At 41.0% G+C, this 16,585-nt stretch overlaps 1 protein-coding gene across 1 annotated transcript in view; it reads right to left on the bottom strand.

Annotated features, from left to right (window-relative positions):
• The window catches only part of LOC149228360 (ferredoxin-dependent glutamate synthase, chloroplastic-like), a 367,732-nt gene that overhangs the window by 239,767 nt on the left and 111,380 nt on the right, over positions 1 to 16,585 (bottom strand). The window contains exons 7-8 of the mRNA XM_089378162.1: positions 5,623 to 5,780; positions 4,486 to 4,615 (exon numbers count right to left, since the gene is read on the bottom strand). Of these exons, the coding sequence (XP_089234288.1) occupies positions 4,486 to 4,615; positions 5,623 to 5,780 (288 nt within the window). The remainder of the gene's footprint in view (positions 1 to 4,485; positions 4,616 to 5,622; positions 5,781 to 16,585) is intronic.

Raw genomic sequence — 16,585 nt, forward strand, 5'->3', positions numbered from 1 at the left:
AACAATAAATATGCAAAGCAAACATAGACAAAAACACCATAAAACAGTGACAAACAATCAGATCACAAAATGGCACCAAAACTACGTTGCTGAGCTCTTTTTATTAATGAAAATGGGTGTACAATAAGGTGTTGGAATGAATGCACCTGGGCTTGCTCAAGGCAAGCTAGCAAAGCCCCAAATGACAAATAAGACACCCTCCTCTGATCTACTGCTATGTTGCTCAAGCTCTGCGCTGAAGATGCCTAGAAATACGTTGTTGGTTGAATGGATCTGCTGCTAGGGCCCTCTCCGGTGCTCAAAAAATTCTGGGAAATTAATCCCAGCCTCTCCACCAAATACCCAGAATAACCCACGAAGGAATTGGCCTTTTCTTGACTTCGGAAATTCGGCCCTATTTCCCCTCAATGGCTCAACTACTGGGTGATTCGACCCACCTGTAAATTCTGCTGCAAAAGGCCTCCAAAATGGCTGCAATACTCCTCAAAATGCTTCCCTGACCTTCACTCCAAGTTTCAGCCCCAATCCCAACTCACTCCTCCAACTCCTGGAGTGCTCCCACAAAAGACTGTGCAGTCCCTGCGCTGTTGTAGCTGCTCCTCTCCCAGAAATTCGATCCTCCTCCTGGTAGTGCGAAAATGGCAAGGTGAAACTCCCTCCTTGGGCTGGCACTCGAAGTCCACCGAAGCAAGGGCTGAGATCTTCGCTCAGAGACACTCATGTGCTAAACAACACTTGCAAACTTGGCTTCAACTCAAGCATGCTCTTGTCTTAGACAATTTTGCAAATGATAGATGATTCCCTAAATGAGTGTCTCTTCCTCCTTTTGTCAAGATGCCTCCAAAAATGCCCATGTGGGCCCACATCGAACTTCCCACACCAAATCCACTCCAATGAGAGCATACTTCCCATGTGGGACAAAAATCTCATGTGGTGGCCCCCATGCTCCACCAAAGTCGCAATTTTTCCCTCTAGCTCTAATGTTTGAGTGTCTCCGAGTGTCTCCTAAGCCAAAAGTCGAATGTGGGTCCTCTAAGCCCACTTTTCCTAAGTGCATACGTGCAATAAACCAAAATGAGAACAATTAATATTTACTTAGTAAAATACTAAGTAGGAATATCACAGTCCTCCCCGCCAAAACATTGCTTGTCCTCAAACAACTGCAATGAAGGATGTTGGAGAAATTGCTCCCCCTCCCAGGTGGCATCTTCATCTGACAGATTCCTCCATCAGATCAAAAACTCCTTGATGACCCTGTTTCTCAGATGCCTCTCCTTAGCATCTAGAATGGCCTCTAGTTCCAGCACCAAATTCCCCTCATCATCCATAGGGGGTAGCTCTGTAGTTGTTGTAACCTGCTGTCCCAGTGCCTTTCTCAGGCAAGACACATGAAAGATGTTGTGCATGTTGGAAATACTGAGAGGGGTGGGTGAATCAGTATTTCTTTTTAATTGTTCCTTTTTTTTATCACCAAAACATGTATATATGGAACACAGAAATAGATAGTTGGAATAAATGCAATCAGTTGCCAAGCACCATCTTGGACTTTAGTGAGGCTCCAACCTCTAGAGCACCAACTCTGTTTTGCCAAGGCAATAGTTCTGCACTTAGGAGCACCAACTCCCAAGGATTCCAATCCTTTCAGTTTTGAGGCTCCAACCCCGCGGGCTCCAACCCTAACCCGATATAAACTATTTTTGTTGTATTTCTCTGCTCCCAAGCCTGTTGAGCTTCTGCTTCACTCCTATTCTCCTGCTTCTCCTGCCTCTCCTGCCTCTCCTGCCTCTGCCTGAACTTCGGCTTCCTCTCGCTAGGATTATACACACACACCTAAACCTTTCCTTGTTTTTTCTGTTTTATATGTTCCTGATGCCTCTGACTGTTGGTTTCCGCGTTCCACTGGCTCTTCGGCTTCCTCAATGCTCGCTTCAGCTTCCTCTGTGCTGGCTTGTCCTTTGGCTTCCCTCTTCTTCATCGCTTTGGCTTCCTCTGTGCTGGCTGGTCCTTCGACTTCCCGGCTTTTCAGCTTCCTCAATCTCTTCGTGCTCACCAACACTCCTAGGACACATTGATTTAACGGCGAGGACCGAAATACACAGAGAAAGCTACCATGTCACCACAACCATCGCAATCGGCATAATTCAGGCCTTCTGAACTATCGGAACCTTTATTTATGCATTTTTGGCCTTCAAACCCCACGCAATGCAATTATTTAAATACATAAGAAATATATGAAAATCCCAACCAAAACGCTTAAGGGCGGACTTCAAGGGACTCTACATCCGCATCTATAACTGCTTCAGGTCCGCCTTTGGTCGTTATCGCGAGCCCACCGTCGATCTGCGGGATCCTCAATCCAACGGTCGATATTCATTTTCGGGTGGCCCAAAAGTACGGAGGTTACCTGCCCGATGAAAGCAATTTCTCTCTTTCCTCTGCCAGCCACGCGTCGCCCATTGTATGGGATCGGGCAGAGCCAGCCCAAAACTGTTTACCGCCTAAGGCCCACCCAAAATCCCGCTTACGAAACTCAAGTATTATAGGGCCGCTTCTAAAAAACCTTTCGGGTCCGGTCTTTATCGCTTCGGAGCTTTTCCTTTGTATTTCGATTTTTACACCAAAACCCACCAATACACTAAAAATCCCTTTATGCGCGAAACTCAAAACTTATACAGTCGGGTTTATAAAACCCATCGAGTCCGGCTGTGTAATCGCAATCGGCAGTCGCAGCTTCCCGATGGCCTATGGCCGATTCACCTGCGGATGCGATATGATATTAAGCCAAATTGTAATGTTGCATCGGGTCCGCAACATATATCGCAATCAGCACTTTCAAGGGTGACACCCCTTTGTATTATTGCGATGGGCGAATGCGATATAACATTAAACCATTATATAATGTTGTCGTCGGGTCCGCACATATATATCGCTGTCGGGGGTTTCAGGTAGTGGCTCGATGTAGAACCCGCCGATTACAATATTGTCGATATATATATTTGCTGCCTCTATTCTCCGATATATATATATATATATCTTTTCCGCCTCCGATAGTGCATATTGATATACCTATGCTTTCTGCCTCCGATAGTGTAAATTGCCTCTATGTATAGGTTTTCGATATAACTAAATCTTCCACCTCTGATAGTGTAAATTGCCTTTATGTATAGGTTTTCGATATAACTATGTCTTCTGCCTCCGATAGTGTAAATTGCATATATATGTTATATGCTGCTCCACCTATATTTGCATGCATATATGGCCTTCGATAGCTCCTGATAGTGTATTCTTTGGCATCCATTGCTCCGATAGCTCTGTTTCACTCCTCTGATGGCTCTGTTTGCTTCCTTTGGCTCCTCGAATATTGCCATATTGACATCAATGACAATCTATGTCAACATTGCAACTAGCTCCCTGGGGGTAATTCCAGCTCATATGCTACCTCCCCCACCCTTTGAGTGACGTGATAAGGTCCTCTTCTATTTCTCTCTTTTTTAGTAAAATAAACCTTGCTTAAACACCCAAAGATACATTATACTTGGCCTTTTCCCCAAAATCCCTTTTGGTCTCTTGTCGTGCATCAAACAGCACTACCGTTTCCATCACTGATCTATGCAGTCCCTAGGCCTTCCCCTACTTCAACTTCCCCTCACCTTGGTTCAATACCATATTACAACAAAACTGAACACACAGAAACCAGGAATACCACAACTTTGGAAGAGAGAAAACACACCTTGGATTATAAAACGGAGAGAGAACGTGTCCCTTTATAGTAAAGGAATGACAACAACCGTAAGTGCATAAGCCCTATAGGCATGAACCCTAAAATGAATTGAATATACATCAAGTGAATATACAACAAAAAAGCATGAATTAGACTAATTCAACAAAGTAATTTTAATAATATGCATAAGTTTATAGTCTAGATGAACATTATGAACTAAAGAGGTCTAAGACTGGCTTAGGGTAATTGAGGCTTTTTAAGTAGGAAATGCCTTTTGCTTGTTAAAAGCCAAACTCTGTTTCATCTACAAAGATGTTGAATCCCTTTCCGTGGGAAACAGACTCATACGCTAGCATTTATAGCTTTCTAGATTATAATTCCTTTGTAATTTTGTTGTTAGATTGTTGTAACTCACTTTGTTCCATGAAATATTATATGATGCATTTTTTTCTAAAACAAAAGATAAATCCATATTCTTAGATTGCAACCCTATAAAACAAAATAATTGAGCAATGTGTTGTCTAGTCATTTCAGGTGCTTTCCATATTTTTCTAATTACTCCTCATTATAATGCGTGTGCCTTATTGACAATGTTGAACCCAGAGAATCCAAACAATTGAAGCTGTTCCTTCAACCAGATCACTGTAGATATCAACAATTGTGCATGCATGTAATTTATTATTCTTCTGCAAAAGTGCCTGCCTTCTGAAAAGGAAAACTAGTTGCCCTGTAAATCTCATTGTGGCAAATTAAGTATTACATACCTTGCCAAAATTCTTCTGAGCTTGCTCGATTGTAACTGTTGGCATTTTCCCATTCCTCATCATATTTTCAGCTTTGGCACTCAGACGCCATTGACGACATGTCTCCAGTGCCAGATATGGACAAACAGCACTGTTGAAATGATCAAAATGATTTGGAATCATAGGTGATATCAATATTAACTTATAATAAGTCAGGAAAACTGACAGCAACCTTTCAAAGATTTATTTGATTTGTGATTTCCTTACAAATGATTTAGCCATTCTAAGAAACAATGACAGTGTAAAACTAAATCTTCAGTTTAAAACTAAATCTTCAAAATCCATAATGTTTACTGAAAGTCCACTGGATCAAAATGAAATAATTCCAACTTTGGATTATAAAAACGAGTTGTCGTTAGTGCGACTTTTTGGAACCTTTTCCAGTGAGCTTTTCTGGTCTAATTTCTCTAAAATCTGGAAGGAATTTATTGAAATCACAAGTTTGATGGTTAACCCCTTCACAATCCAAGTGCCCTAGGGGTTTTTCAGGTTGTTGAATCCATATATACCGTCAAAAAACCAGTTTAAATAACACAAATCAAGATTTCATCTCAATTTTTTCCACCAGATTCCGGCACCGGAATATCGAAAAAGTCGCACTAAAGAAAACTCCTTATAAAACTCCATTGAACAAGTTCAAGAACCTCAAAACACAAAACACAAAATCTTTTAGTTAATCTAAATTTCAGTCAATCCAAACCATGGAAGAAAAATATACAGCATCAAACAAATTAACCAAGGTTTTCATTTGAATTGTTCCTGGTTCTCCTTTTCAAAGATTAAACTTAGTAAGGATTTTACAATCTGATTCAAGTTTACAGAGAAATATAGAATCATCAGATTGTGAAAAGTCTATAGAAGATAACATGGTTCAAACTTCAAGTTTAGCAAAATTTAGTCCAATGGCATAATTCAAAAACGAAGCACAAATATTTCAAAATTTGAGAAGTTTAAACTAATAAAAGTCTGATCCAAATCAAGCTTTTGATAAATGGTACTGCTTTCCTTACAAATAATTGATTTATTATATGAACAACCTAATGAAATAAAGAAACCAACAGGTTCATAGATATGATAAGAAAAAGCAATAGCCCCTACCTCACACCATACCCAATTAGGCAAGCAAAATGATGTGTACTAAAACATTGAGCTGTATCAGCAATTATCGATGCTGACATACGCAAGCCATTTTGAATGAGGTGTTGATGAACAGCTCCAGCTGCCAAAAGAATAGGAATTGCTGGCCTAGTTGGTTCCTGCCAAGTCAAAGTTGGTTAAAATACATTCAATTACAATTAAGTTTTCAAACATCTTAGTGAACTGATTGGTTCCTGACAATGAAATGCTTCTGCTATGATACATTAGATTTCACAATAAAAACCAATTATGGCAATCAACATACAATGATCTATTCATCTAAACCTGCATAATCGTTTTAATAAATCAAAATCTGAAATTACATATTAAGCACTGCAAAATATAGTTAGCATCCAGCTACATTGCACCAAAGATATCTGCCTTCAACGGTGAATGAAGGAGAGAGAAAAACTGTATTTTCTATACACCACTGTAAACAGGGCATGGCACAGGTAAAAGCCAGAATCAAAGTAAACTGTCAAAGGTATCTCATATGAAAACTTATTTGTACATACCAAATCAAAATAAAAGAAAAGATAACTGGGAGCCCGAAGGCTATTTAAAGATCCATAACAATCAATGAACCATACATAATTGTATAAGTAAATATTGCAACTTATAGGATACAGTGTCACAAACGTGTCTCCCTATAACTTGCAAAGAAGACTTCATGTATTTAAGACAAGCATGCACTGCTGCAAACTAAGGAGAGATTTATGATGTGCCATCAACGATGGGATACATCAAATGAGAGGATAAAGCTTTCCCAACAACAAACCCCCCCTGTGGCAACATTTTAAAATGGGCAATTTATGACACCATTCTATGTTGGACACTCATACAGTGTCAACATTTTAATGTATACCCATAGAGGGCATTCATGATTTTTATATTTTCACCTAAGTCACCAGACCCCCCCCCTCATGTCGTGAATCCTTCGTGTCGGACATGACACGTGGGTGACACACGTCTGAAATTTCTGTATTCAGACTTCTGTTATCCATAATGAATTAAGCAAAGTATTTAAGTAGAAATCACATAAGAGAATTTTTTGGCCGACACGTTTCGAACCAACAAGTGTGGTTCATCATCAGGATGGATTTGAAATGTTAGTTTTTGTAGCATCGGATGGTGTTCTAATCTTGATAGTTGTCAGTGAGGCTAAAAAACACTAGGACTCCATAACTCAAAAAAGGTTTCACAAAAATCCACCTAGAGATGCCATAATTAAGTAATTAATCAATAATTAAAATTGTCCTCAGTCTGATTTAGGGAAAATGATTAACTAACAACAATTAATTGAGGAAGGTGAGATTTCTCTACAAATTCACACAGATCGACTAGGAAATAATCTCAGCCATTTATAGAGATTTAATCTTGGCCGTTGGAGTCCCACAATGAGATTATAAGAAGAAGTTGATGGGTAGATGGAAGAACACATTTGTGATACTTGAGATCAATTTCCTTGGGCAGTTTGATTTTCTAGAGAGCAGCAATAGTTGTCGGAAGAGTTCGAGCCAGAGAAGAGAAGGAGAGACAGTGAGTCTGGAGGAAGTTTTCCAATTCCGGAGAGTCAAGAAGAGGAGGTTGAGATTTTCTCCAGGAGGTTGCATAGAGCCTCAAGAGGGCAATTCAATCCAACTGAAGAGGATCACATTCTCAGTTCCAGAGGTCGGGAATATTATCCAGAGTGTCGGAGAGACGGTTTCTCAGTCAGCAGCGGGAAGGACGGCTAGATTGGCAATTGATTCAGACAGAGCGTTTGAGATACTACGCTAGGGTGACGCATGGCCTACGCAGAGTTGGTTGGACGGTTAGCTTTTCAGAGGTCAAATAGTGTCGGTATTGCTCAGAGAAAGGGTAATTTCCCTCAAAGAATTTTTACTAGTACTTCTCTTGAATAGATATGCCAATTAGGCAATACGTATTGTACTCAGAATTTCTCACTACTGCTTAATAATAAAAACCCTCAGTTGTTGCACTAGTTTTCCCAAGTTGGTTTTTCTAGGGACAATGGTCCAAAAATAATAGTGTCACAATATTTATGTGTGCGCTACATTTCTCAGTTTCCAGTTTATCTTCCACAATATTTTTTTTTATTTGTGAAGATTACAATGTGATTAATTCATTGTTGTCATAGCAATAAACTGCATAATTAATTTATCGGTTAGAAGAATTAATTCCAGTTGCTGCAATAAAATTTCCAGTGGTGAAATTCTCACATGGTATCAAAGCGATTTTGATCAGACATGGAAGCTCAAAAGCAGAGGAAGAAATTCATTGTTCAGAGGGAGCAATAGGACAAATTTCTAGGGGCTACATAGAGCCTAAGCCAGGCAGTGCGAATTGTTGGGCAGTTCGATTTTTCAGTGCAGGTTGGCAGGAAAATTCAACTTGCTAGTTCGAGTGATTCCAGCAAGCAGAGGGGCAATTGTAGCTCAGATTTTCGCTAAGCAGATTCTTTGTTTGGGTGCAGAAGGGTTTTGCAGCAGCAAAATCAGCGTCGGGTGGAAGAGAATTTGCACACACAGAGAGAATTTCTCTCAAAGGGTTTCTAGTCTAGAAATTTTATTTTCCAGTTATAGCCAGCAATAGTTGCAAGCAGTTTTTCTCACTCAAGAAGGGAGTGAGATTAGCAGATTCAGCAGCCGAGCAGGGGAGAAAGAGGGAGAATTTCCGTTCCAAATTTAGAGATGGCCACAGCTGGGCTTAGAGATCAGGATGGGTTGGAGGGAACCTCCAACTATGTCATCGGGAAGGCCAGGATGTCCTTCTTGCAAGATGAATTTGCCCTAAAGACCTATGCAAAGAATGTTGTGGCAGTACCAACAGATGTAGATCAGCTTAGAGTACAGGACAGAGATGGCAAAGGCAAAGTGGATGATCCTGGATGGAGTGTAGGACCATATAGTCTCGCATATATCTGGCAAGAACATTGCCAAGTAGATGTGGGATGCTCTTGCTCAGCAATATCAAAATCCTTCCGAACAACGGAAGATGTTCCTGCAAGAGAAGCCGAGAAACATCAGAATGCAGAAGGGTGAAGGCATAGATCCCTTCCTCACCAGAATTTAGGAAATTTGAAATCAAGATGTAGCCGTTGGGGAGGCACCTCAACCTACAAAGTTTGTGTATTTGGCACTAAACAGTGTCTCAGAGGAATGGCAAGTCTTTATCCAAAGAATCTTGGGACGAGACACATTACCAGGGTGGGACAGGATGTGGTCAGCCCTGCAGTAGGAGGAGATGAGGCGAGCTTCATCAGTGGAAGCAACATCAAGGGTTTGAAGGGTGAGAAGGAAGAGGATAATGTGGCCCTTGCATCAAAGGGTCCCAGTCAGGGACAATGGGAGAAAAAGAAAAAGAGGGACCTATCTAAGATCAAGTGCTTTAGGTATGGCGAGTTTGGCCACTACAGTACTCAGTGTCATCCCAAGAAGAAGGACAAACAGGAAAAGTAGGACCAGAAACCAGCATCCGCGGAGATCGACAAGTTGTCCTCCAAACTAGAGGAATATTTCGCCATGTTTGGAGCTATACCTCCAGGAGTGATGTGGGGCGATATGGAGTTATAGTCCCAGAGTTGCAGAGTGTTAATTTTATGCAACAATGGTATGTTCTATGCTTTAGAGAAATTTTATTTCAATTTCTTTATTAGTCCAGTATCAATATTCAGATTAGCAATCACATCAACATGATAGTAAAATGCAGATAGAACGTAAACATAAACAGTAGAAGACAAGCAAAGACAAGAGGACACAAGATGTGGCACCAACGAGGGACAAACCCCAATGTCGGGAAACCCTTGATCAAATCTTCTTTTAGTCTTCAATAGTTCAACAGAGAGATAGTACAATTTACAAATCTGATAATTTATAATAGTAGAAAAAGAGCCCTAATAAGAAAAGTCAATGTTGGTCAACAAGGCAGATTTGACCCTCAACAAATCAGCCAACTTCAGTCAACTTCAGCCTCAATAGCAAGATAAAATAGCCCTCAAAACAATCAAACTCAGCCCAGTCAAAGTCTAGTCAAACAACCCACTTGCAGTCAGCCCTAGTTGCAGTCAATGTTGGTCAACAGTCAAGGTTTAGCCTTGATTTTTGTGCCCAAAAATGCGGCCTGCCCAAACAGAGATAGCCCTCACAAAAATGCAATCAAAGGAGGTCAATGCATGGTCAACGCAGTCAAAACAACCTTCAGCAAATTCAGTCAAACCTGGTCAACGCTGAAAACAGAAAATTTTCCTTCCTTTCCTTCACACGTGTGGAGAGAGAGACTGCCCATAAATCTATACCCAATCAATGAGGAGAGAGATATGTGTGAAGATGAGTGTGCCCAAATGAGGCTAAGACACCTTTTATTTATATGCAACATTGAGGATGAATACACGTGATTGTTGGGCTTCTGAGCCTACATAAGTTTGTTGGCCGACCTTGACAATTTGTCCATAATCAAAATAAATTCATAACTTCATTTTTACATGTCAGAATTGGTTGATCTCTAGATCAATCCTACACCTCTCGGAGAGAGGAATCCAAGAAAAATAGCAGTTGTCATAAATATGATGACCCATGTGGAGTTTGGCCCTAGTTGCCAACTTTAACAATCCCTCTCAACTAGGGAGAACTCCATATGCTAATCCATCTGTCAATCTGTAATATCTTTGTCATCAATGCACTGCTCTGTTGAACTATGAAGAAGAAGAAGTGATCGAGAATGTATCATACCATCCTCTACTGACCCGAAGTCAGTTCCAATTGATCCCAGATCAATATCGGTTATCCTAGCATAGGGAGTACAATAGTACACGATGCATCCATTGGTAGTACTATGGTCCCTATCCTCATTTCCCTACTCATTGGCCAGATGAGAGGTACTTCCCATGAGTCCCAGATTGCATAGGTAGGATGTCTCAACAGGAGAAGGATGAACCACTCATCCTTCCTATATGCCGCCAAGGGGTATCACAGGGGAAGGCTAAACCACTCACCCTATGGTTTCTCACTGCTCCATTATGTACCCCAAGCTTCCCAGATCTCCCAGAGCTCAATGTCCATCTCATACAGGACCCTCATAAGAGGGTCTCTCCACGACTCCAAGTCGTTCTCGGAAGGCCAAGAACTTGACCTTACCCAGGGGCTTTGTCAGAATATCAACGACCTACTCATCAATCCCAATGTGATGGAGCCTTATTGCTCCTCGTTGTACTATGTCTCGAATAAAGTGGTACCTTATATCTATATGCTTGGAGTGATCATCAAACACGGGATTTTCTAATAATCGGATCCCACTCTGGTTATCGCAGAGGATCACGGTGGTATCTAGCACATGTCCAAACAGCTCACTGAAGAGCTTCCTCAACCAGACAGGTTCATAGGAGGCCATACTAGCAGCTATGTATTCAGCCTCGGCGGTGCTCAAGGCAACTAATTTCTGTTTCCTGCGCATCTAGGATATTGAAGCAAAACCCAAAGAAAAACAACATCTAGAAGTGCTCTTGCGGTCCACCACACTGCCAGCCCAATCAGCATCAAAATAACCATACAACCTCACATTTCCGACAGTGTATCTCAGTCCATGAGTGATTGCACCCCAAAGATATCTTAGAAGATTCTTGGCAGCAATCCAGTGTATATGATGAGGCTCAACCATGTATCGGCTCAAAGTGTTAACTGCAAAACATATGTCTGTGTTGGTTTTTGGTAGCATCGATATGCTCTAGCCATGAAAATTAGTGGAGAGGCTAAGGCACATGAGATCTCCAAGACCCAGAAATCGCTTGGGGAAATTCCACCCAGTTGGAGAGATATTAACATAATTAATATTTGTAATGAGACCCTAAGTCTAAATCTAAACTTAGGAAAATTAAAATATTAATGTGTATTAGTATAATATGGGTGAGAAAGTTCTAAATAATGAGGATCAAGCCAGATCTAATCTTAGTCATTGATTAGGGACTTAATCTCGGCCGTTGAATCGTCAACAGGAAAAGTATAAGAGGAAGCTTGAGGGTCAGTTGGAGACACACCAAGACACCATAATTGATCAGTCAGTTCGGATTTTCTGCAGCGGGGTTTGCTGAGAGAATCGAACCAGTGATCTGTTGCAGCGAGGGGCAGTTCGGCACAAGGCGGAGAATACATAGCAGAGAGGCAGAGATAGTGCCAAAGAGACAACGCAGAGTCTGGAGAGGCTGACGCAGAGGCAGTTGGGACTTACACAGAGGCTGAGGAGGCCAACGTGGGTGACGTAGAGGGCCAGAGGGTTGACGCAGACTGCAATGTTTTAAAACTCTGACTCCGACTCCGACTCGGCCGAGGGTCGACTCTAAGTCGGTATCAACTTGGCTGGCTCGATTTCAATGACTCAAACGTTGTAAAAAATACATTAAATATTTATTTTTTAATAAAAAAACATAGTTTTAAAGATTTTCATTCATGTTTCCAAACACATAGCATTAGAATATAGATAGAAGACAACATATGATCAAAGTAGGCTCATGAATATATCCATTATATCAAAATGGCACCCAATGCACTGTCCAATACATACATGATGATGATATAAAGATCAAAACAAAAACACATAACCAAGGAGGCTAGAAACGGTCTCTACAACAAAAGTAAACTGCGACCAGTACTACTGGCTACTGCTAGAGGAGCCAAGATCATCTGGCTCAACCTCTAGATCAGAGTCAGACAGGCCAGCCCATGGCTCCTCATCATCATCTCCAACTGCATCTGTAGAAGTGGTAGCACTAGCAAGCTGTGCAGCAGTTGCAAGCTAAGATAGACGAGATATGCGCTTCTGTCGTGGTTGAGCAGAGGAAGCGCCTGCAACTGGAGGACTTGCTAGCCCTAAGGCTAGTACAAGTGGATCAGGATTTGCATTCAACTGAACATTATGTTCGAGTGATGCCACCGTTTGTAAATCATAATCAATATCCTCATCAGAATCAAACTCTGTTGGATGGCTCTCCACTACCCAATCTGATGTTGGATCAATGTCTTCCAACACTTTGGGATCTGAATCAGGGCTTTTGTTTAGCGATTGGTTGCATCTAAGCTAGAGGTTGTATTGGACATAAACTAGATCATTTAACCATTTTTTATCCAAACGGTTTCTCTTCTTCGTGTGAATCCTCTCAAAGACAAACAAATTGCGCTCACACCTAGTAGCACTGCAAGTTTGACTCAAAATACGAATTGCAAACTTCTGCAATTCAGGGCAATGGCTACCAAAAGCCTCCCACCATTGTGCTGCAAAAAACATAGGAGTGTAATGAGTTAGGTTAGCAAAATTACAAATTATATCCAACTTTCAAATTATAAACGATTTAACAAAATAAGTATTAAGAATTTGAAAATTGAAATTTTTGTTTACCTGGCTCATCTGCTTCCCTTGCAATCTTTGCTAGGTTCTTCCCAAAGGTACCTGTGGCTTTGTTGAAGGTTGTGACTTGTTGGTGTATCTCCAGCTGATCACACTCCAATGGGATCATGCGATCAATGCAATCAATCAATCCATCTCTAACCTCCCCCTTCAAAGCTCCTACTGCCTTAGCTTTATAATGATACCGTGGGTTAAAAAAATACCCAGCTACATGTATAGGGCGATGGAGTTGATTGTTCCATCTTTCATCAATGATTACCCAAATGGACCCATACTTAGCCACTTTATCCTTGTATGCCCTCTTTATTTGCTCCTTTGCTTGATCCATAGTGTCATAAATGAAGCCCATAGCCAATCTTTCCCCATCCACCAACCGCAACACCTTAACTAGTGGCTCAGCAAGCTTCACAATCTCTGCTGCCTTTCTCCAAAATATTTCTTCATTAACTTTCTTTTTCAATTCTTTGCCTTCCTGTTTGTGAGACCACTAGCTCCGATTTCATTCATCACTAGAAAATATCTTTTGCAAGTTTCTATGTTGTGAAAGCATAGATTGCAATGTCAAAAAATGAGTAGCAAATCTAGTGATGGCAGACCTAATAATATCCCTACCCCCTATGTGTCTCCTCATAAGGCTGAAAATCCATGAACTATAGATAAATTTTGTTATGATTTTGGCATGATCTACAGTGTTGTTGACCCAATCTAATTTACCAATATCCCCAAGCATGAGGTCTATGCAATGTGCAGCACATGGGGTCCAAAAGATGGTTCTGTGTTTTTCCTCTAACAGTTTACCAACAAGAACATAGTTAGAGGCATTATCTGTGATGACTTGAACAACATTAGCCACCCCCACCTCCTCAACAACCTCTTCCAATAGCTGAAACAACAATTGTCCATCTTTTACCTTATCAGATGCATCAACTGATTTTAGAAACATGGCTCCCTATGGGTAGAAGATAAGAAAGTTTAATATGGTACGGTTCCTTTGATCAATCCATCCATCTGACATGATGATACATCCTGTTCTTGCCCATGAGTCCTTGAAATCTTTCAAATACTCATTAATGGAGGCAATTTCTTTCTGCAAACAATACCCCCTTATCTCATGCATAGTAGGGCCTTTAAAGCCTTTTCCAGCAGCATGTACGGCATCAAACATAGGCTCATAATATGGTGAACGGGAAGCATTGAAGGGGATATCAGCATCATACCACAATCTACATATGTAATCACAAGCAGTGTCCCTCAATTCTTTCTTCCAATGGTCATCTAAAGTGGGTTGCAAAGTTCTACTAGCTTAAGGAGCATGTGCATCTAATGGAGAGGACGGTGTAAAAGTGAAATAACTTTTGATATTCATATCACCCTTCTTCTTCATTTTACCTTTACCCTTTTCTTGAATAGACTCCAAAGAGGGATGAACATATCGGAAGGGGTTGGATGCATCAGTGCAAGGGATAGAAGAAGAACCCTCAAAATCAAAATGGGGGTTGGCAGCCAACATTTTTTGTATACTCCTCTTCCTCCCAATTTCAGCGTCTAACTCTTTTTGCCTAGCCTTTTCTTCTTTAAACTTCCCAAAGTTGGTTAACAAATCCTTCCTAATCTCCCCAATTTCTGGTGATTCACATGCAGTAATTTGGCTTCTAATCCCCAGCAAGTGTTGTTTCAGCCTATTAATGCCCCCAGGACCTTCCTTAATTTTTCTATGGCAAAATTTGCAATGCATTTGACTATCAACCATTTCAACATATGCCTAAGCAGCATCTTTCACTCTAGGTGCCATTTTTTCACTTGGAAATCAAAGGAAAAAAATCTAAAAATGAAAACAAAAAAATAGCATTGCTTCAATGTTCATTTCTTTCACAAAAAACACTCTTTTCAATTTCCAAATTTACACAAAAAAATAAATAAGCAAAAACAGATTTTTACAAGTGAAAAAAAAGTACCTCTAGGCACAAACTGCCTCGTCAAGGTTGCTCGAACAAACCAACTCCTTAATGTTGCTCCAATGGATACCCAAGAAGCTCCTCACTCCTGCTACAATGCTTGCCCAAGACTCCTCACTGCAGCTCCAAAAACAAACTCCACAACTCACAAACTCTCACTCAAATTCTCTCAAATGCAATGAGATGGTTGTGAGGAAATGAGAGGGGTTGGGTGGGTTTTATAAGGTTTAGGAGAGGGGAATGGACCCCAAAGAAACAAAAGGCAAATTAAAAAGGGGTTTGGAGTCCCAAAAAAACAATTTAAAAAAAAAACTGTGTTATTCTAGCTTTTTCGGGCCGCCGTCACCGAGCCGGCCAAGACAGCAAGGTTATTACCGAGTCAACCAAGTCGTTAGACAACTCAGCCAGCTCGGTATTAACCCGGTGGGGGCATGACTCGGACCAACTCGGCTGAGTCGGTTTCGAACTGACCGTTTTTCAAAACAATGACGCGGAGAGCCAAGGGGCTAACGCAGAGGCATCAGTAGCTGCGCAGAGGCTAGCAGAGCTGACGCAGGGCCAAGAGGCAGCGTTGGGTGACTTTCGTGGGGCAAACTGAGTGCTGGTGAGCTGAGAGGGTGACATAGTCCCTAGCAGAGTGACTCAAAGCAGTGGAGAAGCTTGGAGCAGCTTTCGCTATCTAGCTAAGGAGCTATCATAGTTGTTGTGTGATCATTCATCCGGTGACTGATCACCCGGAATATCTGTCTTTGAGGAGAGGTATTACTGTCGAGGATATTCTCTGTTGGGTGAGCCATTTCAAGCACCCTAGTTGTATTCAAAAACTGCATAATAATAAAACCCTCAGTTTTCCCGCATTAGGTTTTCTAGGGACGATTGTCCAAAAACAATGGTGTCCCTTGCGTGTTTGTCTCAATTATTTCAATTGTTGATCTGTATATGTGTTAAGGCTGCATTTGTGTTTATTTCAGTGTTTATATTTATAAATAACTTGTTAATGAAAAGAACAAGTAGGAGAAAATAAACCAGATAATTCAGTAGGGATTTCTGACGTGCCAGACTTAGAAATTTCAATAGTTTGGACGGGAGTTCACCAAGAACATCAGTGCTCCTATGAGTTGATGATACTCAGAAGCATTTCCTAATTCAGGTCCAACAGCACTACCGCATAACTTCTTAAAGTTAAGTTCCATCGGTGTAGTCACAGGCGTGCATTCCACCATCCCAAATCTTTCCAATATCTTCACAACATATTTTCCTTGAGAGAGGAAAATTTCGCCTAGCTTTTGCTAGACCTCCAACCCTAGGAAATAGTGCATCAGTCCTAGGTCCTTCATCTCAAATTCAAAAGCCAACTCCCTCTTACATTTGAGAATGAGAGGGTATGCACCTGTCAGAAAGAGGTTGTCCACATAAAGCACCAGAATTAGAGGTTTATCATTTTCAACCTTAAAGTAAAGGTTCAGATCGGCTTCACTTCTAGTGAATCCCAACTTCATCAGATAGCTATCGATCCTCTCATACCAAGCCCAAGGTACTTGCTTCAATCCATAGAGAGCTTTCTTCAACCTGCA

The sequence above is a fragment of the Pinus tabuliformis genome, chromosome J (genome assembly GCF_031772625.1).
Source record: "Pinus tabuliformis cultivar Carrire ecotype Pingquan chromosome J, CPIR1, whole genome shotgun sequence".
In the NCBI taxonomy this organism is placed as follows: Eukaryota; Viridiplantae; Streptophyta; class Pinopsida; order Pinales; family Pinaceae; genus Pinus; species Pinus tabuliformis.